This window comes from Protopterus annectens, chromosome 9.part0, assembly GCF_019279795.1.
Source record: "Protopterus annectens isolate FY-2018-M chromosome 9.part0, PAN1.0, whole genome shotgun sequence".
Taxonomy (NCBI): domain Eukaryota; kingdom Metazoa; phylum Chordata; order Ceratodontiformes; family Protopteridae; genus Protopterus; species Protopterus annectens.
In genome coordinates this window covers 257,178,764-257,203,995 of record NC_056743.1, presented here as the reverse complement: position 1 = coordinate 257,203,995, position 25,232 = coordinate 257,178,764, and the positions used below count along the sequence as shown (strand labels likewise).

General features: G+C 44.5%; 1 protein-coding gene across 7 annotated transcripts in view; it reads right to left on the bottom strand.

The window, feature by feature from the left end:
• The window catches only part of CAPRIN1 (cell cycle associated protein 1), a 2,078,829-nt gene that overhangs the window by 684,575 nt on the left and 1,369,022 nt on the right, over positions 1-25,232 (bottom strand). For all 7 annotated transcript variants that reach the window (XM_044082838.1, XM_044082839.1, XM_044082842.1 and 4 more), the window contains one exon: positions 6,409-6,562. In XM_044082838.1, the coding sequence (XP_043938773.1) occupies positions 6,409-6,562 (154 nt within the window). The remainder of the gene's footprint in view (positions 1-6,408; positions 6,563-25,232) is intronic.

The following is a 25,232-nucleotide window of genomic DNA, read 5'->3' as shown; positions in this document are numbered from 1 at the left end:
TGTTGCAGTCACTACATTTGGGTAGAATCCCAAAGCTATGGTTGGGAGGCTGGAGCTAAACAGCATTAGGTGAGGCTATAAGGCCCTGCAGCACTGCAGTGGCAAAGCCTGCCCTGAACTTAGAGTAGAGAGGCAAATGGTAATGCTTTGTAAAGGTGTGAACAGAACTTCCAAGTAGCAGCCTCTAGAATGTCCTTGGTTGGTACTCCTCTGAGAAAGGCTGCTGAAGTAGCTGCAGACCTGGTGGGGTGAGACCTAATGCCCTTGGGCACAGGTTTGCCATGCTGTAATTAGCAGAAACGGATGCAATGGCTTATCCACGTTGAAATTGTCTGCTTTGAAATGGCCTTTCCTTCTGATCCTGCAGCATATGACACTACTAATTGCTCTGTTTTTCTTAGAGCTTTAGTCCTGCTCAAGTAGAATCTTAGCTGTCTGTATATGTCCAAGGAATGCAGAATTCTCTCCCCTTTGTTCTGTGGATTTGGATAAAAAGTTGGCAGATGAATTGTTCGGTTAAGAGCCACACTAGAAACTACCTTAGGCATAAAAGTAGGATTTGTCCTCAGAGACCCCCTGTCTGGGTAAAATATGATGAAAGGCTCTAAAGCCATGAGGGCCTGTAGCTCTGAAACTCTTCTTGCTGAAGTAATTGCTAGTAGCAGAGCTGTCTTCCATGATAAGTAATTTATATCAGCGGTAGCAGCTGGGTAAAATGGAGGCAGGGTGAGCTTTTCCAACACAAATTGAGGTCCCATGCAGGTAATGGAGATCTTCTAGGAGGCCTTAAATTTTTGGCTCCTCTAAGATACTGCTTTAGTAAAGGATGAGAAAAGATTGATGGCTCTTCTGTATTGTAATGAGCCGAAATGGCAGAGGCATGGATTTTGATTGATGAGAAAAATAGGCCTTTGTCAAGCATCTCAGTTAAGTATTGTAATATCTGAGGAATATGCGGTTCTGCTGTATCAGTTCCTTGTGCTCGATTCCAAGCACAGAATCTCTTCCATTTGTCAGCATAAGATTTTCTAGTACTAGGCTTTCTGGCTTCCAAAATGACATCCATCACAACTTTACTGAGAGGTGCCGTCTGTATGATCACATTATTAGCCATGCTGCCAGGTTCAGAGTCTGTAGTTGATTGTGCAGGATCTGATTGTTTAGCTGGGACAGTAGTTTTGGTCTTTGAGGCAAGGTCCAAGCTGGGTATTGAGACAGGTTCCTTAGGACTAGGTACCAGTATTGGCGGGCCCAGTCTACGGCAATTAATATCATCTTTGGCTTCTCTTGTCTGAGTTTTAGGAGGACCTTGGGTAAAAGAGGCAGAGGAGGAAAGGCATAAACTGATAGGTTTTTCCAACTGAAGGATAGGGCACCCAACTTTCCATGCTTGTCTGTGATAAGTCCTTGTGCAGAATCTTTTCAGTTGATAATTTTGAGGAGAGGCAAATAGGTCTATGTCAGTGCTCCCCCATTTCTCTGCTATCATGCTGAAGACTTGTGGATTTAGTTTCCACTCGTGAGGATCCATAAAGTTTCTGCTTAAATCGTCTGCCAGAGTGTTTTGTTTTCCTGGCAGGAATTGAGCTTGAAGATTTATTTGGTAGGCCAAAGCTGTGTCCCACAGTGTCATGTCTAATCTGCAAAGGGGGTATGAGTGTGTGCCCCCTTGCTTGTTTATATACCACATGACTGTGGTGTTGTCAGTCTTTATCAGTAGTTGTCTTGGATGAAGTAAGTCCTTGAAGGCTGTTAGAGCATTTTGAACAGCTAGCATCTCTTTCTGGTTGATATGTAGATGCATTTGATTTGGTGCCCATATGCCCTGAATGCATCTTCTTGCCATGTGGGCCCCCCAGGCATAATCTGATGCGTCTGTTAAGGTTTGGCTGGCAGGGGGTAGAGTGAAGGGCGGTCCCATGTTTTGGTGACAGGCCTTTGCCCACCATAGAAACTCCGGTTGCAGGCAGGGGATGAGAGGAATCATTGTTTCCAGACTGTGTGAATGTTGACTCCATAAACTTTTTAGGTACCACTGAAGTTTCCTCATATGCAGTCTTTCATATGGAATTAGTAGGATGCAGGATGCCATGAAGCCCAGAGCCTGCAGGATGTGCCTTGCAGAAGACTGGGTTTTTGTTGTCATCAGTTTGAAGTAAGTAGTCAGTCGCCTTTGTCTGGCATGAGGTAAGCCATCTGGGCAGTTGTATTCAAGCTTGCACCCAGGAATGTTATCTTTTGAGAGGGTACCAGTTGTGATTTCTTTTAGTTTACTGTGTACCCTAGGCATGTTAGAAGCCTTTTCACAAACATCAGATATCGTAGAAGAGTGCCCTTGTTCTCTGCTTGAATGAGACAGTCGTCCAAGTAAGGATATATTTGAATACTTCTTTGTCTGCAAAATGCAATTACTGGTGCCAGGCACTTGGCAAAGACCCTGGGCGCAGTAGAAAACCAAAGGACAGTGCAGAGAATTGGTAATGCATTAAGCTAGCCTTGAATCTGAGGTACCTTCTGCACGGCTGTCTTATTGGGAACATGCAGGTATGCCTCTTTTAGGTCTAAAGTCACCAGCCAAGCATTCTTGCCCAGCATGGGCAGAAGCTATTGCAAAGTGAGCATTTTGAATTTTGAAATGTCCAGGTGTGTGTTTAAAATCGATAAATCCAGTATTGGCCGCCAGGCCTTGTCCTTTCTGGGTACCAAGAACAGTCTTTAGTAAAACCCTTGACCTTTTTCCTGTTCTGGTACTGTCTGAATGGCCCCCATATCCATGAGGAACGTAACCTGTTTCTGTGCCTCTGCCCATTGGTTTTTTGGCAGATCTGGCCAACCATTTGTCATTGGCAGTGTGTGGAAATGGAATCTGTATCCCTGTGATATGATGTTTATTACCCACTTGTCCTGGGTTACTAACTGCCAATTTTGAGCAAAAAGTGCTAATTTTCCCCCTATGGGTGCTGCCAAAAGATAAGTGCTTGGTGTAGGCAGAGGGAAGTCACTGGGATTGCTTTCTGTGAGTTTGCGCTTATCTCCTCCAGATTTGGAGGTGGATGCGCCCCATTGCTTTGACCTGTACGAGTCTTGAACCTGGTACCTGGAACCCTTAGAGCGTCTGGATTTTCCCCTTTGAGCTCTGTCTGACACAGGAAAGGACCAATTTTTTGTAGGCCAGTTTCTACTGAATCTAGGTGGCTGCACTTGTAAGAAATCTTTAACAGTCTGCATAGACTTAGCTTGGTCTTCCATTTTCTTTAAAACCTCTTCGGCCTTAATACCAAACAGAGAATCATGCTGTAAAGGTGCATCTAGCAACATAGCTTTAACATGATCTGGCAAATTTTGTTCCTTTAACCAGCAGGGCATGCCTCCTAATCACAGATCCGGTAACTGCGGCCCTGCAGGAGGCCTCTAAAGAATCAAAACCACATTGCAAAGTATGCTTTCCAACTTGTTCAGCTGTATGCAATAATTCCTGCAATTCCTTATTTTCTGCACACTCTGAAATCAACATCATTTTCTGTTTCAGCAATCCCATAACATGTTTTTGGTACTTAAGCATATGAAATTGACAGTTTAAGACCCCGATTGCCAAGGTTGCAGATGTACAAACCTCCCCATCTGTCCAGTGCCCTTGACTCTCTGTCAGAGGGGGTAGGGTTTTTTTGCTGTTGAGGCCTTAACTCCCTTTGGACCCTGTGAAATAATTTCAGGATCAGTAGCAGGGTTTCTAAATAAAAATTTATGAGGGTCAGGGATCCTGTAATACCTGTCAGGCTTACTGGGAGCCGGAGGTAAGGAGTCAGGGGTCAGGCTTGACAACGAAAACACATCATCCACAATGTCTACAACAGGGGGAATGGCTAAAGGCTTGCGCTGAAGGAGAAGAAAATCCCTGAGCCTCTGATTCTGAGAAGTCTCGACTCTCCCAGTGAAATTGTTCCCTCAAAGTATGCAAGGTTTCTCCAAATGAATAATCCTCAGGCGGAGATGCAGATGAAATATGACTCCTCAGCATCAGAATCCTCATAAGGAGGTAAAGATAATTCCTGATCAGAAGAGGAATCAGAAGAAATAGAAACCTGACATGAAGATTCATAGTCAGTGTCTTGCGTAGGCCTCTTATCTGGAGGGGGATGGGTACCCCTGATCAAGGTAATAAGGTCTTCAGCCATTTTGACAATCTGTATTTTAGGCATAGAGGCCTGTGCACGTGGCTCAAGTGTCAGTTTTTTAGTTTTAGAAACTGTCTTTGTCTTTGGTTTTGCAGCTTTCGGTTTGATATAAAGATGTTGATGTCTGAATACACCCTCAGGAGCCGGTGCCTGCTCAGTGGTTCCGGACCCATTCGAGGGAGATACATCCGTTGGTCTAATACCTTGAGTATCTTGCGGCATGCCGGACTCCACATGGGTGTCGGTAGAAGACTGCGACTCGAAGGTAGTGGGTATCAGGGGCTGCGAAAGCGCCTCACTGAGTACCGGCGACTGGCTTAGGAGAAGTTTAGTCGGTTTTTGGATCTCGACTGCCTTTCTCTGTCCTTTTCTTTGTGTTTATGTACTCCGGTAGTCGGATTGCTATCCGATGACATTTCTGGGTTGTTAAAACTGTTTCCAAAATACTTAGATGCAAAAATATACCGATGCTTAATAGTGCATTGGTTAAATCTAGCATAAAACTGACAGCCAGGCACGTTGTGATCAGGGCGTAGGCAAGGAATACAGTATAAATGGAAATCCTTATGAGGTAATTTGCTTCCCACAAGTAATACAATTATTAACTTTTTCGGACATCAGTAAAAAGCAAGAAAAAAGTTTCCCCAACAGGGTACTTGGCTTTAGTGAAGACTTCGGTTCTGAAACTCAAACTCAAATATTTCAGTAGTCGGCCGACCAGCACTTGTGAAATGCTTCTACTTTGGGCACCTCGCGGCAAGAAAGACTAAAGAAAATGGCGTCGGCTGCATGTTTTATACCCCTGATGACTTGACGTCATGGAAGAGAAGACAGCAACAGACGCAGGACCCAAGACTTTGACATTCAGGCCGACTGAGGGCAACCTGCCAGCAGATAATCCAAATGTAATGACTGCAACAGTAAAACACGAAGATAATCATCTACAGCAAACCAAGCACGAAGTTAATGTTAAACAAAAAACTCCAATGGGGCACTTATATCTTTTCGAAGTAATCGTGAGCAGGAGCTGAACGATCAAAGTGATGTCATCTGCAGCTGAAAAGTTCTGGGATCTGCGCATGCAGATGTCACATTTACGGTCCCTGGTTTATGGCCCAACTGGTGACGTCCCCATGCACCTACAGCAGCCAGGCAAAAGCTTTTGTACAGGAGCCATCAGATCACCGGAGGCGGAAAATCCACCACAAATGAATACTGCAACATTGGAATAGAAGGACATCACATTATTCTTTATGACAATTGTTCCTTTTCAAGGCTCTTCTTGTGAGGTAAAGACTTCCCTACACTAAAAGGCAGCTGCTCAAGCTCTAAAGACTGCATATGAGCCTCTAGTCCCTCCCCCCTTGCCATTTAAGAAGGCACGTAGGCATGTAGAACGCACAATATACATTTGTCCTTTAGGTATGTTAAGTCGAGGTAGTTGGTGGTAGCTCAGGTGGACATAAAAGATCCCAAGGCAACTACTGAAAAAAGGGTATGAAAAGGTACCCAAAGTCATGGCAAAATTTCTCCTTGCAGAAGAAATGTCACACCTTGTGTTTCCCCTGAAGAGGGGCCACTAGCCTAACAGGACTAAGCTGATTAACAAAAGATGGGTAGTTATACAGGCACATCAATAAAGATAAATGAATGCTTCTGTTTGAAACTCACAAGTCTAGTAAATTACATGAAATGGGAATCTCCTAAACAAAACACCCAGAATGCAAATCTTTAAAGAAGGGTTGACAACCTGCTATCACAAAGGATTTTTTAGGCCTGCACAAGGTGTGCCTTAGGAACCAGAATGTTTACTTCAACAAAAATATATTAAAAACAAACTAAAATGACTTCCCAATGGAGCACTCAGCTTTTAAAGATCTCTATGAAATGAAGTGCTATGGTTGGAAACCAAGCAACTAAAAAATTATTGCAAAAAAAAAAAAAAAAAAAACAACTGAAAGTGGTGTAGGCTGATCACGATCTGGAAAACTGACTTATGCTTTGGAACTGTGGAAGAGCTAGCCCATGCTTTAATGTCTGCAGAGTGCTAGCAGTCTAGGCCACTTCAGCTGACAAAGCTGTAGGTAATTTCCATAATTCCTGAACATTACTGCAACAATTCATGCCAAGAACATCCTCCTTTAACACATTAAATGTAGATCTACAGAAAACACATCATACCATTTAAAACAATTACGTGCAAAACGGACTCAAATTTATTGTGCATGCTTACCAGTTTGAAGCTGGTCTTGTGGAAGATCTGGCTGGTCTACTTGGTGTGGAGGCTGGTTGGAGAAACCTGGGTTATAATTTGTCTGGTACTGACTTGGTTGTTTTAGGGCTTCTGTTTCACTGATTGGAGGTACAGGAGCATTCATGTTAAACACCTAAAAATAAAACCTGGATTAAATTTTCTCTAAATAAACTAGGATAAAATTACCAAATGATTATCCATTCAATACTGACTTGCAAAGAAAACCATTACCACACAAAGTACCACAAACAGGTTTCCCAGTCCAATAAAGTTTAACCTGCCAAACAATCAATAAGAGTATATTATGTTCTATGCAAAGTTTCTATGCAGTAGCAAGTACGTCAAAAAAATTGAAAAGAAACGGGGATATACATGATTTGATGCAAAATCGAACTAGAATGAATACCAAGAGCACTTTTTTTTAAATACTTTTAATATTAAGTATTTACTACATACAGAAGAAATCAGCATTATTCTGTTGCTACCACATGCACACGTCCCATGGAAAACGTACAGTATTGCCTAACACCTTTGCAACAGTGAAATTACAAACCACAAATGACTGGTGCAAAAGCTACAGATTAAAATTCAATGCAAAGAAATGCACAATAGTGCCCTTTGGGAAAGCGTCCACTCAAGCTAATTACTTCATCTTATGACACCCCTAAGAGCTGACCAGACAGGGCTCTGGGAAAACGTGGAGAGAGTAATCAGGCATTCAACCAAAACACAGCCAAGACCGTAGGAAATTCATTCTATGTCATCCAATGCATAAGGAAGGGTATGGCATCCAGGTCTAAGTGATAAGTACCACTCTTCTCAGCCTTTATCACACTCATCACGGAGTACAAAGTCACCCCTTTAGCATGAACCTTAGCTAGGCACTTGCAACAGTCAGAATGCCCTCAAAGGGATCTCACCAGCAGAATCCAGGGTAATAATACCCTGTCCTACACAGACGGTCTTAAGGCCCTGTCTCTTTAGGTTACTCAGAAGTGATCTATGCCTAGCATATAAAGGCCTCTTCAGATCCAGCTCTGATTGATTGTCTGCACATCCACAAGACAAACCACCAGAAACACTAGATCCAAGGACCTGAACTTTGTCTGCAACATAAACGGAAACTGCTGGAAAGACCAATGTGTCTCTCAAAGGATCCCTGCACTATGGATTAAAACTTTCATCAATGTGAAGCGTTCATCCCTGACACTGCAAAAAAGAAACCTTGATTACTGGATGGGAAATTGCAAATTCACCCCTAGCCTGCCCCCCATGTCTTTGATGGGCAAAGGTCGACAGTAAATTAATCACCAACTAACATACCCCCCCCCCCATAAAACTTTTAAAAGTTTTCTCATATGTAACTTTGCAAGTGGGATCATGAGAAAGAACAGTTGTGTAAAATCTTACCATAACCATAGATGTCCTTCTCTTCCATGTTGCAGTATTCACTGGTGAGGGATTTTCTGCCTCAGGCAATCTGACGCTGGGTCCTAAACAACATCTTTTGCCTGGCTGCCGCAGGTGTGTGGGACATCACATGTAGGGTCATAAACCAGGGACCTTTAAATGTGACGTCCGCACACACAGACATCAGAACCTGAAGCCCAGAGGAATGGCCTGTCAGGAGAACAAGATGCCCACAAAAGGAACATATGCCACTGGAAGGCTGAACAGACAGGCCTTCTGGAATGGAAGCCGTGGCCATAGGCCAGACCCTGCAGTAAGAGAAGAATAGGGGATATGGAGGGTGGGAAGAAATATTGCAACATGGAAGAGAAGGATATCTATTGGTTATGATAAGATTTTACACAACTATTCTATGTCCTTCTATTCAAATGTTGCAGTATTCATTGGTGTGGGACAGTACCACAGCTTAGGAAGAGAGACAGGAGAAGGTGGATGTAGAGGATTCTAGGAATTCTTCCAGGATTGCTCTTGCAAATCCTACACTGACCCTGGAGACTTGGTCTAATTTGGAGTGTTGGTAAAGGTGTGAACAGCAGACCAGGAAGGTGCTTCCAGGATGGAGGCTGTGTCCAGGCCTTTGAGAAAGGCCTTGGAGGTAGCCATGCCCCTGGTTTAGTGAGCTCTTACACCCTGAGTAGGACTTTGCCATGGTGTGAATAACAAAAAAGAACAGATGCCCTGATCCAACAGGAAATGGTTTGTTTGGAGACTGCCTTGCCCAGAGCCATGGGATGGAAGGAGATAAAGAGTTGGTCAGACTTTCTGAAGGACTTACTCGTGTCTAAGTACAACCTTACCTGTATGTGTACGTCCAGGGAATGAAGGATCCTCTCTGCATTGTTGGTTGGAGTTGGGAAGAAGGTTTAAGGATAGTTCATTTACCACTTTGGGAATAAAGGAAGGATTTGTGCGTAAGGTAACTCCGTCACTATGGAAGGTGATGTAAGAGGGGCAGACCATGAGGGCCTGTAGTTGACACTCTTCTCACGGAAGCAATAGCCACTAAAAGAATGGTTTTCCATGTGCACATTTGTAAGGTGGCAGAGCTAGCTCGCTCAAAAAAGGAGGTAAGGTGAGTTTTTTTAACACAAAGTTGAGGTCCCAGGGAGGAGGGATGGGTTTTCTTGGTGGTACAATATGTAAGATCCCTCTCAGGAAAAGCTTCACATTCAGCCTGCAAAGTAGGTGTGGCTGTAAAAGTAAGCAGGCTGAAATGGCTGAAAGGTGGACTTTCACGGAGGAGTAAGGCTAGTCCAGCCTTAATGAGATCACAAACATAGCTAAGGAATAGGGAGGGGTCAGCCTGCACTGGATCCCTATCCTTAAGACGACGCCAACTAGCGACTCTCTCCCATTTAGATAAGTATGTCTTTCTAGTAGTTGGTTTCCTGGCCTCCCTCAAGATTGAGAGCACATCCACAAAACAGAGATGTCTGTAATGGATTAGACGTTGATCACCCAAAGTGTTAGGTTGAGCATTTGTAGCTGAGGGTGAATAAGAGTTCCCTTTTGCTGAAACAGTAGGTCCACTTTGTGGGGTAACTTGTGGTGATTGCCCTTGGCCAAAGAGTGAAGGGGGAAGTACAGTTGTGTACACTTAGCACAAATGCAGATGTTTGAGTGTATTCACTGTTGTAGTCATCACACTTGGGTTATCCTGCCAGGGGTAGCCCTCAGTCGGCCCGAATACCAGAGACTTAGTATTTCAGCGTTGAGTGCTGTCACTCCAGGACTGACGTCAGGTCGTCAGTGGTACAAAAACAGGCAGCCGAGCCCATTACATCAGTTTTAATTGCCTCAAATGTCAGGAGACCCCAATTAGGGAGCTAAGTTATGGTGGAAAACACCACCAGTAAAAAGTAAATACCAATAGCCCTGTAAGGAGTGAGGAAGAGAGAGAGAGACAAGGGGGCTGGAGGGTGGGAAACCATGACTGCAACAGTGAATACACTTGAACATCTACATTTACGTTAAGTGTACACAACTGTACTATGTTCTTCGTGTTTCACTGTTGCAGTCATCACACTTGGGTTGATGCCCAAAGCTACAGAATGGGTGGAGGCAGGCTAGCATGCCCTGCAGAACTGCAGCTGCAAAGCCCGCCGTGGATTTAGAAAAGATAGGCAGGTGGTAATACTTGAAGGTATGAACAAAACTCAAGTTGCAGCTTCCAGAATGTCCCTGGTAAGGACTCCTCTGAGAAAGGCTGTAGAGGTGGAAGTTGCCCTAGTGGAATGTGTTCTGACCCCCTGAGGGGGTGGTTTCCCATGGTGTTTTTGTAACAGACATAGATACAGTGTGCTATCCATTTGGAGATGGTTTGTTTTGATATGGCCTTGCCCTCTTCCCCCGACGCAAAGCTGACTAGTAACTGGTCTGACTTCCTAAAGGGTTTAGTCCTATCAAAGTAGAATCTGTCTGTGCACATCTAAAGACTACAGGATCCTTTCCCCTTTATTCTGAGGATTAGGGAAGACGGTTGGTAAAATGGGTAGATTTGGCTGAGAGCCACACTGGACACCACTTTAGGCATACAGGAAGGATTAGTCCTTAGGGAGACCCCGTCAACATGAAAAATAATGAAGGGTTCCCACAGCCATAAGTGCTTGTACCTCAGACACTCTTCTAGCTGAAGTGATGGCCAGAAGCAAGGCTGTTTTCCAAGAGAGGAATTGTAACTCTGCTGATGCTGCAGACTCAAAGGGGGGTAGAGTGAGCTTTTCCAGTACAAAGGTAAGGTCCCAAGCAGGGATGGGTGCTCTCCTTGGTGGCCTTAAGTTGTTTGCCCCTCTCAGGAACTGTTTGCTGAGAGGGAGAGAAAAGAGAGGTGGCTCAGTGTTGTAGTGAGCCGAGATGGCAGAGGCATGGATCTTAATGGAGGAGAAGGATAGGCTTCTGTGGAGTAGATCTGCTAGATAATCCAGGATTACAGTTGAGGAGGGCAAGTGCTGTGTCCTCTCCTTTAGACTGAATCCAGGAAGAATACCTTTTTCCACTTATCAGCATAGGATTTCCTTGTACTGGGTGTTCTGGCTTCAAGAATGACATCCAGCACCTGCTTGCTTAGGCTGGCCAGTGGGGGAGAATTCAAGGAATAAGCTAGGCTGCAAGATTCAGGGTTTGCAGTTGCGAATGCAAAATTTCTCCCTCCTGCTGAGTGAAGAGGATTGGGATCTGGGGTAGGTGCCATGGTGGCACCGGTGACAGGCTGCGCAGTAGTGGGTACCAGTGCTGGTATGGCCAGTCCGGGGCAATCAGGATTGCCCTTGGTCTGTCCGGTCTTATCTTGAGTAATATTCCTGTCAAATGAAGGAGAAAGTGAATGCATAGACTGAGAGGTTTACCCACCTGACGGATAGGGCATCCATTTTCCAGGCCCTGCTGTGGTGTGTCCTAGTGCAGAATTCGCTGAGTTGGTGATTGTAGTTGGAGACAAAAAGGTCCAGCTCTGAGGTCCCCCATTTCTGGGTTAGAAGACTGAAGGTGTTGGGGTCTAACTGCCACTCATGTGGGTCTAGGAGATTTTTGCTTAAGTCGTCTGCCAGGGAGTTTTGTTTGCCTGGCAGGAATTGAGCTTGCAGATAAATATGCATGTCCAAGGCCGTGTTCCACAGGGTCATGGCTAGCCTGCAGAGTGGGTAAGAGTGGGCCCCCCACCCCGCTTGTTGATGTACCACATAACTGTGGTGTCTGTTTTTATTAGTAGGGGTCCTGGTGAGAGTAGTAATCTGAAAGCTGTCAAGAGCATGCTGAACAGCTAGCATCTCTTTTTGGTTCATGTGCAGATGAATTTGTTTTGGGCTCCAGTGGCCCTGAATGCACCTGTCGTCCAGATGTGCCCCCAAGCATAGTCTGATGCGTTTGTGGTTAGGGTCTGGGTTGTGTAAAGGGAAATCCCTTGTTGTGATTGCATGCTGCTGCCACCAAAGAAACTCTGTCCTTAGACAAGGTAGAATAGTACTACAGTTTTCAGGTCCTGAGAATATTGACACCAAAGACTTTTCAAGTACCACTGAAGTTTCCTCATATGCAGTCTGGCATATGGAATTAGTAGAATGCAAGAGGCCATGAACCCTAGGGACTGCAGGACTTTCCTTGCGGATAGCTGGATTCTGATGGCCATTTGAGAGAAGTAGCCTGTCAGATAGGCTTGTTTTTCTGGATTAAGGAATGCCATCCGGGATGCTGTGTCTAAGCTTGCTTCCAGGAATACAATCTTTTGACTGGGGACTAGTTTTGATTTTTCGTTGACAGTGTACCCGAGGGAGGTTAGAAGGTTCTTTACAAATGTCAGGTGCTTCAACAGCTTTTCTTGACTGTCTGCCTGAAGTAGGCAAACGTCCAAGTACGGGTATGTTTGAATCTTTCTCTGTCTGCAATATGCAATTGCGGGAGCAAGACATTTTGTGAAGACTCTGGGAGCAGTGGATAAGCCAAAGAGAAGTGCAGAGAACTGATAATGCATAGATCCTTCCCTGAAATGTAGGTATTTCCTGCATGGCTCTCTGATAGGGATGTGCAGATAGGATTCTTTTAGGTCTAGGGTGGCTAACCAGGCATCTTTGGACAGCATAGGAGGAAGCTGCTGAAGGGTGAGCATTTTGATACCACCAGGAAGGTGTTTAGAATGGAAAGGTATAGGATTGGGAGCAGAGTGCCCTCTTTTCTGGGTACCAGGAAAAGTCCAGAATAAAACCGTTGACCTATCTATTCTGCATGAACAGGTTGAATTGCCCCTATGGAGAGCAGAGATTGATCTTGGTTTTGTGCCTCTGCCCACTGGTTTGGAGGAAGGTCTGGGAACCCTTTTGGGGTTGGCAGTGAGTGGAAGTAAAATATCTACCCCTGGGATACAATGTTGATGACAGAACGGTCGTTGGTGATGGAGGTCCACTTTTTTGCATGATGGGCAAGTTTTCCTCCTAGGGGCACAAGCAGTTGGGCAGAGGTGAGGGAGTGGAGTTAAGTCATTCTGAATTCTTTCCGTAAGGGGGTGGCTTAGCATTCCCTGTTTTAGAAGTGTAGAAGTGAAGGCACTCCACTGCTTAGATCTCTGCATACCTTGAGACTGTAATCGGGAGAGGGGGGGTCTGTTTTCCCTGGGTCTAGTTTGAGATGGCCTTGAGGGGGCTGGAAAGGACCAATGTTTCGAGGGACAATGCCTACTGAATCTTGGAGGCTGCACTAGCAGAACTTCTTTGACTGTCTGCATAAACTTAGCTTTTTCTTCCATCTTTTTTAGAACCTCTTCTGCTTTGGTGCCAAACAGATTGTCCTTGTTCAAAGGAGCATCTAGTAATTTTGATTTGACATTGTCTGGTAAGGTCTGCTCCTTACGCCAAGCATGCCTTCTCAGCACAGAACCAGTGACTGCAAGATGCTTCTAGGGCGGCAAAGCCACATTGCAAGGTATGCTTGCTGATGGCTTGCAGAATGCATAAGCTCCTGTAATTCTTTACTTTCTGCACAGTCTATAAAGGTAGACCATTTTTGCTTAAGTTCCATAATATGTTGCTGGTATTTCAGCATGTGAAACGGGCAGTTCAATGCCCTAATGGCGAGAGTTGCAGAGGTGTATACTTTTTTATCCCATCTGTCTAAAGCTGGGGAATTCCCGTCCAAAGGAGTGGGATTCTTAGCTGTAGTTGCACTTATTCCTTTAGGTCCTTGGGAGATGACTTCTGGGTCAGCAGTAGGATTTTTGGAAATAAATTTGTGAGAGTCAGGGACTCTGTAGTACCTGTCAGGTTTCTTGGGAGCAGGGGGTAAAGTATCAGGAGTTAGACTGGATTCCATAAAGACAACATCCAGAACAGGAGGGATAGCCAAGGGTCTAAAAATTAAAAACTAAACATCTAAAAATTCCCTGAGTCTCTTTTTGGACTGAGGATAATCCTGGCATTCCCAATGGAAATGCTCTCTCAAAGTATGCAGGGTTTCACTAAAAGAAAAATCCTCTGGAGGGGAGGCAGAAAGAATGGATTCCCCTGCATCTGAATCTTCATAGGCAGATAAGGGCATGTCTTCATAATCAGAAACCTCAGAGTTGTCGCACTCTTGGTTAGATAAACCTGCTGGGGCCAAGTCTGTTTCTTTTAGCAGGGGAAGGCAGGCTTCCCCTAATCAGCATGATAAGGTCCTCCGCCATTTTAAGCATCTGCGACTGTGGCAAGGAAGCAGGCGCTTGAATTAGGGTCGTCTGTTTTTTAGGCGTAGCTTGTACTCTTGGCCTTAGAAACTTAATAGTTTTAGAAAGAACTGAAGACGTGAAAGAAATCAGTTTGTGTCGTATATTGGTAGTGCGAAGAACTTCCTCAGAAGCCGGTGCCTGCACAGTGGCTCCGGACCCATCCAAGGTAGAGACATCTGCAGGATCCCTAGTCAAAGAAGAGTCTCGCAGCATACCGGACTACGAACGGGTCTCGGTAGAGGCCTGTGAATCCATCAAAGCGGGCATCAGGGGCTGCAAAAGAGCCTCACTGAGTACTGGCGACTAGCATAACGAAAGCGTCGTCGGCAGTTTTGGACCTGTGCGGTCTCTGTCTTTATCCTTATGGTTTTTCGGAAGATCGGTAGTCGGATGGCTTATTGAAGCCATTTTGGAATACGGAGATCGAGAATGAAAGTATTTAGCTACAATAAGGGCCTGACGACGAATAGTTCAGGCGTTGAACAAAGCACAAAACTGGCAGTGAGGTACGTCGTGGCCTGGGCAAAAATAAGTGACATAGTAAGAATGGAAATCTCGGTGTGGTATTTGCTTTCCACAGGGGGAGACAATTGTCAACTTTTTCTGACATCGGTTAGAGCAAGAAAAAAGGATCCCCAACTGGGTACTTAGCTTTAGAAGACTTCAACTTCGGGAATGAAAACTCAGGTAGTGGCTGACCAGCTCTCGTGCGAACTGCTTCGGGCTCCTCGGCAAGGAAGTCTAATGTAACGGCGTCGGCTGCCTGTTTTTATACCACTGACCTGATTTTAGTCCTGAAGCAACAGGACCCGACGCAGAAATACTAAGCCTCTTGTATTTGGGCCGACTGAGGGCTAACCCTGGCAGGATAACAAGTGTGATGACTGCAACAGTGAAACACAAAACATCAAGTGTTGACATGGCCTGTAGGGAGTCACCAGCAAGACTTTCAGTTGGTCCTCCATTTTCAGAAGGATCTTTTGTATTAATTTGTTTTCTTTACCTTGTGTTCTGCTTGCATTCTGTTTTAACAGCATATTAAAACTTCAAAAGAGACCACAGCTCTCTCTGTTCTGAGTAGGGCAGAAATAAGAACTGATTAATTAAGGACTCATTCATAAGACAGAAGAGGTCACTTAAGGTTAATCACTTGTTAACAGAGGGGGTGGAGCTAGGAACTAAAATTTCTATTTAAGGAGTAAACTAAAACATTTCAGAGCTTTACCAGAAAGGCTCATCCAGACTCTGCTACACTTTGCTGTGAAGGAAAGGTTAGTTTGCTTTTATTTTTTGTATTACTGTATTGCCTTTCTATATTTTGAATACTGTAGTTTGTTTTCTTTACCTTGTGTTTTGCTTGCATTCTGTATTAACAGCATATTAAAACTTCAAAAGAGACCACAGCTCTCTGTTCTGAGTCAGGCAGAAATAAGAACTGATTAATTAAGGCCTCATTCATAAGACAGAAGAGGTCACTTAAGGTTAATCACTTGTTAACAGAGGGGGTGGAGCTAGGAACTAAAATTTCTATTTAAGGAGTAAACTAAAACATTTCAGAGCTTTACCAGAAAGGCTCATCCAGACTCTGCTACACTTTGCTGTGAAGGAAAGGTTGGTTTGCTTTTATTTTTTGTATTACTGTATTGCCTTTCTATATTTTGAATACTGTAGTTTGTTTTCTTTACCTTGTGTTTTGCTTGCATTCTGTTTTAACAGCATATTAAAACTTCAAGAGAGACCACAGCTCTCTGTTCTTAGTCAGGCAGAAATAAGAACTGATTAATTAAGGCCTCATTCATAAGACAGAAGAGGTCACTTAAGGTTAATCACTTGTTAACAGAGGGGGTGGAGCTAGGAACTAAAATTTCTATTTAAGGAGTAAACTAAAACATTTCAGAGCTTTACCAGAAAGGCTCATCCAGACTCTGCTACACTTTGCTGTGAAGGAAAGGTTAGTTTGCTTTTATTTTTTGTATTACTGTATTGCCTTTCTATATTTTCAATACTGTAGTTTGTTTTCTTTACCTTGTGTTTTGCTTGCATTCTGTTTTAACAGCATATTAAAACTTCAAAAGAGACCACAGCTCTCTCTCTTCTGAGTCAGGCAGAATTTTCCCGCCCTCCCACCCATTTAAGCTGTCTTGTTAAATACCACTGTCTTTCTAGTTGCCCGCCTCTTATGTTAATCTGACCATATATCTCATTTCTCTCTACTTTCACTGGCTTATGTGAGTAATCACAAAATCATCATTTTTGAAATCCCACCCCTTCAACTATTTAAATTTATTGGCCATCCTACAGTATTTCATAGTACCAAAATACAGAAGTGACCACCCCTTTCAATCCATCTTGCTGGTTTAAAAATAGCAACTCTCCACTAAACCTTAACTTTTTAAACAGGTAAAACTCAAGTTACCTACTTTCACATCTAACTTCTCTAATGCACACTACAGAGTGCATTCTTTTCAATCTTACCTTTAAAGCATCCCTGTGACTAGCACTTTCTCTAATACCTGCTGGAAAGCACTAGGAAGCCTTAAACTCATACAAACACTGAACTCTCCTTGTTAACAAGGAGAAATTAATAGTAGGCACTAAACAGCCTATAATTGCAAAGTACCTTGCTAAGGAAACAGCTCCTATACTTTACAAAGTAAAAAAAAAGCCCCAAACCAGGCATGTCCAAGGGTCAGCTTTCGGTGATTTCTCCTGTCCACCTGGTGAATCTGGGCATACTGGGACAATGCAGCAATTGCCTCATGTACACAGACAACCCTCTCCTCCTACCACCCAACACTACAAGCTGTGAGAGATGCACTTACATAGCCAAAATTGAAGCAAAGCTCTCTCCACCCAAGATTGTGCTAAACAGTCAGGAGGAGAAGGTTAACACCCACACTACACCTCAAGCAACACATAGCCATTCTAAACCCGCACCACCAACACCCACATATAGCAACACTAAATCCACATATGCAGAGGCCCTTAACTGTAACATGCCCAAGCAACAAAGACCTCTGAAGCTGAAACGCAAACAAACACCAATCACAACCAATGTGTCACATAGTTCACAACACCAGTGTGCCACCCAGCAACAGCCCCTAAGGCAAGACAATGTACCCAACACTTTAGTCATAGGCGACTCTATAGTACGGCACACTGATGTCCCTCTCATCAGGCTGAATAAGGAGAAAATTACAGTCAGCTGCCTGTCGGGCGCCAGGATCCGCCACATAACACATGCACTCAAGTCACTCCACAACAAGTACAAATATGACTCTGTCATTGTCCATGTTGGAGTGAATGACTTGAGACGTACCTCCCTGGACTACATGAAAAGAGACATGGAAGAGCTCTCGAATCATGTGGCCCAGGCAGGTATGACCCTAGCCCTGAGTAGCATCCTGCCTTCGCCCAGAATGATACCACAATATAAGGATAAAATGATTGACTTCAACAATTGGCTAAGCTTATGGTGTCATTCAAAGGGGATCCAGTATCTGTCTGCCTGGGATGACATGATTGACAGACCACGATGCTTTGCCAGAGATGGTCTGCACCTGTCGCCCCTGGGATTCAGGTTACTGGCTAAGGCTCTTGCCACCCATATAGTGCCTTTTTTAGGCAAACTTCAAAGGACAAAACTACCACCGTAACAGGTACAAGCATGCAAAATCTGAAGGTAATGCTACTCAATGCTAGAAGTCTAAACCTCAAAATGCACTCTCTCAAGGCACTCCTAAAAATGGAGAACATCGATATCTGTGCAGTAACTGAGACCTGGTTCAAGGCTCCAGAGAGCACCCCTGCAATACCAGGCTACAACTCTTACCACACTTTTCGGCCACCAAACCAGGGCCGAAACACTAAAGGTGGAGGAGTGTCAATATTCACCAAGGATATTCACACCACCAGGCTAGTTGGCCAACACAATGTGTCTGAAATTCTCCAAGTGCAACTAACACTAGGTAAGACTGCAATCCAAATTGTAGCGTGCTACAGATCCCCCACCATACCCCAAGATTCTCATTACACCTTTCTAAACATACTGGAAAATATTAAGATAGAACCAAACACCCTAATACTGGGTGATTTTAACTACCCTGCCATTAACTGGGAAAACTACTCATGTCCCAACACCTTTGCGCAACGGTTCTTGGAATTCATAAATTCCAACGCCCTGGATCAACTAATCCACAGTCCCAACAGCGGCTCCAATATCCTAGACCTGGTCATTAACAACATGGGAAATCAATGCTCCATACCTATGGTCACCCCCTCGTTAGTCAGGTCTGACCATAAGCTAATCACCCTTAACATCCACATCCCACCCCCACCCCCCAGTAAAGAAACTACCATAAAAAACCTCTCCAAAGCCAACTTCATGCTACTCAAGTCAGAAGTGGCAAACTTCATGACACCCATGCAGACGGGAACTGAAAGTTCAACTGCTGAATCCTACACTAAGGCACTGTATGAGCACATCCACTCATGCATGAATCGTGCCATCCCAAATAGAACCAAAATGCTCTCATCCAAAAAAAGGAAGCCAATCTGGTGGTCCCCTGCCATAAACAAACTTTACAACTAAAGGAAGAAACTTTTGCAGAAGAGGAAAATCCAAGGATACAAGAAACTCCCTTACTAGCCTCAGTAAGAAACTGAGATGCCTCATAAAATCCTCCAAAGCTAGTTACGAAAATAAAATTGCCAAAGATTCCAAAGACAACCACAAAGCATTCTATAACTATGTCAAGAATCTAAATGGCAATGCTCAGATCTGCTCTGAGCTAAAACAGAATGGCATTACATATACTAATCCGAAGGATATTGCCAATATCCTGGCAGATCGATTCAGTGCCAACTTCACCCCCCTCTCACCCCCTAAATGGCCCATCTCAATACCAAAAGATTGCCAAATTCCAGTAATAACGGCCACAGAGGTACAAAACGCACTCTCTAAAGCCAAGAATACAGCATCCATGGGACCAGATGACATCCCGGGCTGTGTACTACATGAACTACAATATGAACTGGCACCTCACCTAAGTGTCATGTTTAATCACAGCCTCACCTCAGGTTTCGTGCCCACTGAGTGGCACAGAGCTACAGTTATCCCAATCCACAAGGGGGGGGGATCCACCTTGGATCCTGGAAACTACCGTCCCCATCAGTCTGACAAGCCTTATCTGCAAGGCCATGGAGCGTATTATCATGGAACTTATAAACAAAGACATTGGCAACCTTCAAACACTGGACCCCACCCAGTTTGGGTTTGTGAAGGGCCGATCTTGTCTCCTGAACCTGACTGACTTCTTTGAATCAGTCTCCAGAGCCATGGACAAGGGTAAGGTGGTCCACACAGCCTATCTAGACCTTGCCAAGGCCTTTGACACCATCCCCCACTCTGGAATCATAGATAAACTTACTAAGTTGGGCATTAATCCCTATGTCACCCAATGGGTTGCTAAATGGCTTACTGATAGAACCCACACTGTAAAAGTAGCAGACTCCAAATCCAGCTCCAGACAAGTGACAAGTGGAGTACCTCAGGGCTCAGTCCTGGGGCCGCTCTTGTTTGGCATCTACTTCTCTGAAGTACAGGTCAACACTAAGGGACTCTGGCTAACAAACTTTGCAGATGACTGCAAACTGGGAGCCATTATTGAATCCCCAAATGATGTGGATACTCTACAAAAGGGCCTTACAGAAACAGATGCTTGGTGCCAGAGCCATGGGCTCAAGCTCAATGCCAAGAAATGTATTGTTATCCCCTTTGGGAAAAAACATATATCCATGAATTACCATATAGGTGGCAGTACACTAAACACAGAAAGTGTGATAAGAGACTTAGGGACACAGGTGGACAGTGGTCTCACCTTCGATAACCACATCGCCACAACAGTCAGGAAATCCTTCTATGTGGCACACCTCATCATGAAGGGCTTTTCATCCAGAAAAAAGGTCATTGTCCCACTGTACTCATCCCTCATTAGACCCATTATAGGATACAACGCCTTATTTGGTATTTACCTCTCAAGACATCTGCAACAACTGGAAAGGCCTCAAATATCTCACTAAAAGAATCACAGGCCTTAAGCAGATGCCCTACGCTGACCGCCTTAAAAAAACTCCAGCTATACTCTGTCGCATATCGTCTACTCAGAGGCACTCTCTGCTTAACATACAAGGCCATGACAAACCCAGAGCTGTTGGACACGCTACACTTAAAGAAATCCCAATCCCTCAGAGCTACACGCTCCAGGGATCTAAACCTTGTCATCACAATTAACAAAACATGCTGGAGGGATAGGTTCCTGACCCAAAGACTCCCCAGACTCTGGAATAGATTGCCCATACATGTCAAGCAGAGTGCCTCTTTGGACCTCTTCAAGAGGAACCTTGATGATTGGATGGGAGAAAGGAAATTCACCCCAGGGATCACGTCAGTCGCCCTGCTAGACAGGGGTCCAGGAAAGTAAATAATGTGGGAAGAAATAGCCAGGGAATTGTTATGGCTAGGCTTGTATAGGCCCTAGGGCTGATAGCCTAGTACCAACTTATGAACCTAGTGTGAAGGGGGAACGCATAAAGGAAAGTACAGTTGTGTACACTTACCATAAATATAGATGTTTGAGTGTATTCAGCTGCAGTCATTACATTTTGGTTATCTGCTGGCAGGTAGCCCTCAGTCGGCCTGATTAACAGTCTTGGGTCCTGCGTCAGTTGCTGTCCCTTCTTCCATGACGTCAGGGGTATAAAACATGCAGCCAATGCCATTACATCAGGTTTTCTTGCCCCAGATGTCAGGTGGCCCCCTAATGGGAAGCAATTAAATATAAAAGTACAAAGATATACCTTCAACAAAAAAGCAAATACACCAAAACGGCCTTTAAGCATAGTAAAGGAAAGTAGAGGTATAAGCCAAAAGAAATTAGGGGGCTGGAGGGAGGGTAAAGTACAGTTTTGTACCTACCATAAATGTAGATGTTAAAGTGTTCACCCTGCTGCAGTCATCACACCTGGGTTATCCTGTCGTCAGGCGGTCCCGCAGTCGGCCAGATTTCCAAAGTCTTGGTCCGACGTCAGTTGCTGTCGCCTCATCCCTGACGTCAGTGCGCCAGGGGTACATATACTGCAACAGACGCCATTTTCTTCAGTTTTTCTTGCCCCAGATGTCAGGTGCCCCCAAAAAGGTGATCCAAATTAGTACAAAATGGTGAGAACACTGTACAAACACAAAATCCCTTCAGCTATAAGCAAATACATCAGTAAGGCATAGCAGAGATTTAGCCAGTAGATCAGAGGGGATGGAGGGAGGGTAACCTGGACTGCAGCAGGGTGAACACTCTAACATCTACATTTATGGTAGGTACAAAACTGTACTATGTTCATCGTGTTACCCTGCTGCAGTCATCACACTTGGGTTGAGTCCCAAAGCTAAGGTAGGGTGGAGGTATCATAGAGGGTTAGTGGAGGCAATGAGGCCCTGCAGAACTGCAGTGGCGAAGCCCGCCCTGGACTTAGAATAAAGAGGTAAGTGATAGTGTTTGGTGAAGGTGTGTACAGAACTCCAAGTTGCAGCTTCTAAAATTTCCTTGGTAGGAACCCCCCTGAGAAAGGCTGTAGAGGTAGCTGTTGCCCTGGTAGAGTGGGATCTAATGGTAGGGGGGACTGGTTTCCCATGATGGGTATAACAGAACCGTATGCAATGGCCTATCCATTTAGAAATGGTTTGCTTGGATATGGCCCTCCCTTGAGAAGCTGCAGCATAGGATACAAAGAGCTGGTCAGTTTTTCTGAAAGCCTTAGTTTTATCCAAGTAGTAACGAAGCTGTCTGTGAATGTCCAAGGAATGCAGGAGTCTCTCACCTTTGTTCTGTGGATTGGGGAAGAAAGTGGGTAGGTGGATGGTTTGATTTAAAGCTACACTGGAAATCACCTTAGGCATGAAGGAAGGATTAGTTCGTAGAGAAACTCTGTCTTGATGAAAAATGAGGAAAGGTTCCACTGCCATAAGTGCCTGTAATTCTGAGACTCTCCTGGCAGAAGTTATTGGCAGGAGCAGGGCAGTCTTCCAAGATAGGAACTGAAGGTCTGCAGAAAAAGCAGGTTCAAAGGGAGGTAGCATTTGTTTTTCCAGAACAAAGTTGAAATCTCATGTTGGTGTAGGAGCTCTTCTAGGTGGTCTAATGTTTTTTGCCCCTCTAAGGAACTGCCTTAGAAGAGGATTTGAAAATAAAGGTGGATTTGTGTCGTAGTGAGCTAAAATAGCTGAAGCATGGATTTTAATTGAGAAGAAGGAAAGTCCTTTGTGCAACATCTCAGCTAAATACTGCAGAATGTGAGGCATATGAGGCTGAGTTGTGTCTTGGCCTTTAGCTTGGTTCCTAGCAGAAAACCTTTTCCATTTGTCCGAGTAAGCCTTCCTGGTGCTTGGCCTCCTGGCTTCCAGAATAACATCCAGTACTGCTTGTGAAAGAGCGGCTGGTTTGATGCTTAATTGATTTGCCATGCAGCCAGGTTTAAGGTTTTGAGCTGGCTGTGTAGAATCTGTTTGATTTGCTGCGTGAGCAAATGAGGTATTTGAGGCAATATCCATGGTGGGCTGTGAGCCATATTCTTCAATAGCAGGTACCAGTGCTGGCGTGACCAGTCTGGGGCTATGAGAATCAGTCGAGGTTTCTCCTTTTTGACCTTCAAAAGAACCTTTGTGAGAAGAGGTAATGGAGGAGAGGTATATGCTGTCAGGTTTTTCCAACTGAAGGAGAGAGCATCCACTTTCCAAGCTTGATGGTGGAATGTCCTTGTACAAAATTTTGTCAGTTGGTAGTTTTGAGGACTGGCAAACAGGTCTATATTTGGAAGGCCCCATTTTTGAGTTATTATTGTAAATATTTGTGGGTCTAGTTTCCACTTGTGGGGATCTTTGATGTTTGTGCTTAGGTCGTCTGCCAATGTGTTTTTCTGTCCTGGCAGGAACTGAGCTTGTAACTGGACTTGGTAGGCCAGAGCTGTGTTCCATAAGATTATTGCTTGCCTGCAAAGAGGGTAGGAATGTGTGCCCCCTTGTTTATGTATCACATTACCGTGGTGTTGTCCGTCTTTATTGCAAGTTGTCCTGGCTGTAGTAGATCCTTGAAGGCTGTCAGAGCTTTCTGTACAGCTAGCATCTCTTTTTGATTTATGTGCAGTTTTCTTTGTTCTGCAGTCCATAGGCCTTGAATGCATTGCCCTGCCATGTGTGTCCTCCAGGCATAGTCTGAAGCATCTGTTGTGACAGTTTGCCTGGTTGGGGGCAAGGTGAAAGGCTGACCGTTGTTGAGGTGACATGCCTGTGTCCACCATAGAAATTCCTGTTGAAGGCAGGGAATGAGAGATATCACTGTGTCCAAGCTGTGGCTGTGTTGAGACCATACGCTTTTTAGGTACCACTGTAATTTCCTCATATGCAGTTTTGCAAATGGTATTATCAGAATGCAAGATGTCATGAAGCCCAAAGCCTGCAGAATTTTTCTTGCAGTTAATTGGGTCTTTGTTGCCATTGTCTTGAAATATTTAGTCAGTTGAAGTTGCTTGTCTGGTGTAAGCCGTTGTGTCCAAGCTGGCACCCAGGAATGTCATTTTCTGTGAGGATACTAGTTTTGACTTCTTTTCGTTTACTGTGTACCCCCAGACAATTTAGTAGATGCTTCACAAAAGCCAGATGATGTAAGAGAATGTCTTTTCTTTCTGCTTGGATGAGGCAGTCGTCCAGGTATGGCTATATTTGAATTCCTCTTTGTCTGCAGTATGCAATTACTGGTGCCAGGCATTTTGTGAAAACTCTGGGCGCAGTAGATAAGCCAAAGGGCAGTGCAGAGAATTGATAATGGGTTGAACCTGCAATGAAACGGAGGTATCTTCTGCAACTTTGTCTGATAGGGACATGCAGGTATGCCTCCTTGAGGTCCAACGTTACCAGCCATGCTTCCTTGCCCAACTTGGGAAGTAGCTGCTGTAGTGGTAGCATCTTGAATTTGGGAACTTGTAAGTGTTTAGAGTTGAAAGGTCCAGAATTGGTCTCCAAGCATTGTTCTTTCTGGGTACTAGAAAGAGCCTTGAGTAAAATCCTTGACCTTGCTCTTGAGTTGGTAACCCACTGAATGGCTCTCATGGCCATGAGAGCTGTAATTTGTTTTTGAGCCTCTGCCCTTCGATTTTGTGGCAGGTTTGGCATTCCTCTTTTCATTGGCAAGGTGTGAAAGTGGAATCTGTATCTTCGTAAAATTATGTCTAGGACCCATTTGTCCTTTGTGACCATGTGCCAGTTGTCTGCAAATAGAGCTAGGTTTCCCCCCCAAGGGGGCTGACAAAAGAGCTTTGTTTGGCCAGCTGAGGTGCAAGTCATTGAGTTTGCCTTTTGGTGGGTTGAGACCTGTCTACTCCTCCCTTCTGGGTTGGAGTGCCCCATTGGCGAGGTTTACACTGGGCTTGTGGTTGTCCTCTGCCCCTTGGTCGCCTGTATTTACCCCTCTGAGGTCTGTCAGTGGCTTGAAAGGACCAATTTTTTGTTGGCCAGTTTCTGCTGAAGCGAGGGGGTTGTACTTGTAGGAAATCTTTGACAGTCTGCATTGATTTCGCCTTATCTTCCATTTTCTTTAAAACTTCTTCTGCTTTAACTCCAAAAAGAACATCCTGCTGTAAGGGAGCATCTAGTAGTTTTGCTTTAACATGATCAGTCTTTTTTGATTTAGAAGGAGTCTTCGACTTAGAAAAAGTTTTGACTGTAAGAGTCGTCGGTCTGAATACGCCTTCAGAAACCGATGGCGTTTCTGAACCACAGAAGTCCTTGGAAGGTAAATCGTCGGAAGGACCTGAAGTAAAAGGCTGCGTTGGCCTAGTACATTCCATCAAAATATCCATAGCGGTCTCGGGTTCCAGAACTGCGGTAGTCAGGGGCTGCGTAGGAGCCTCAGTGATAACCGGAGACCGGATCAACTGTGGCCTCGGAATGGGGCTTAGGCCTGGGCTGTCGGTCCTTGTCCCTGCGCTTTTTGTGCACACCGGTAGTCGGTAGCTCTGACGGCATGTTATAGTTAAATTTCCTACCAAAATAGTGTTGTGCGAAATCAAATAGTCTTTTAATAGTACGCTTATTAAA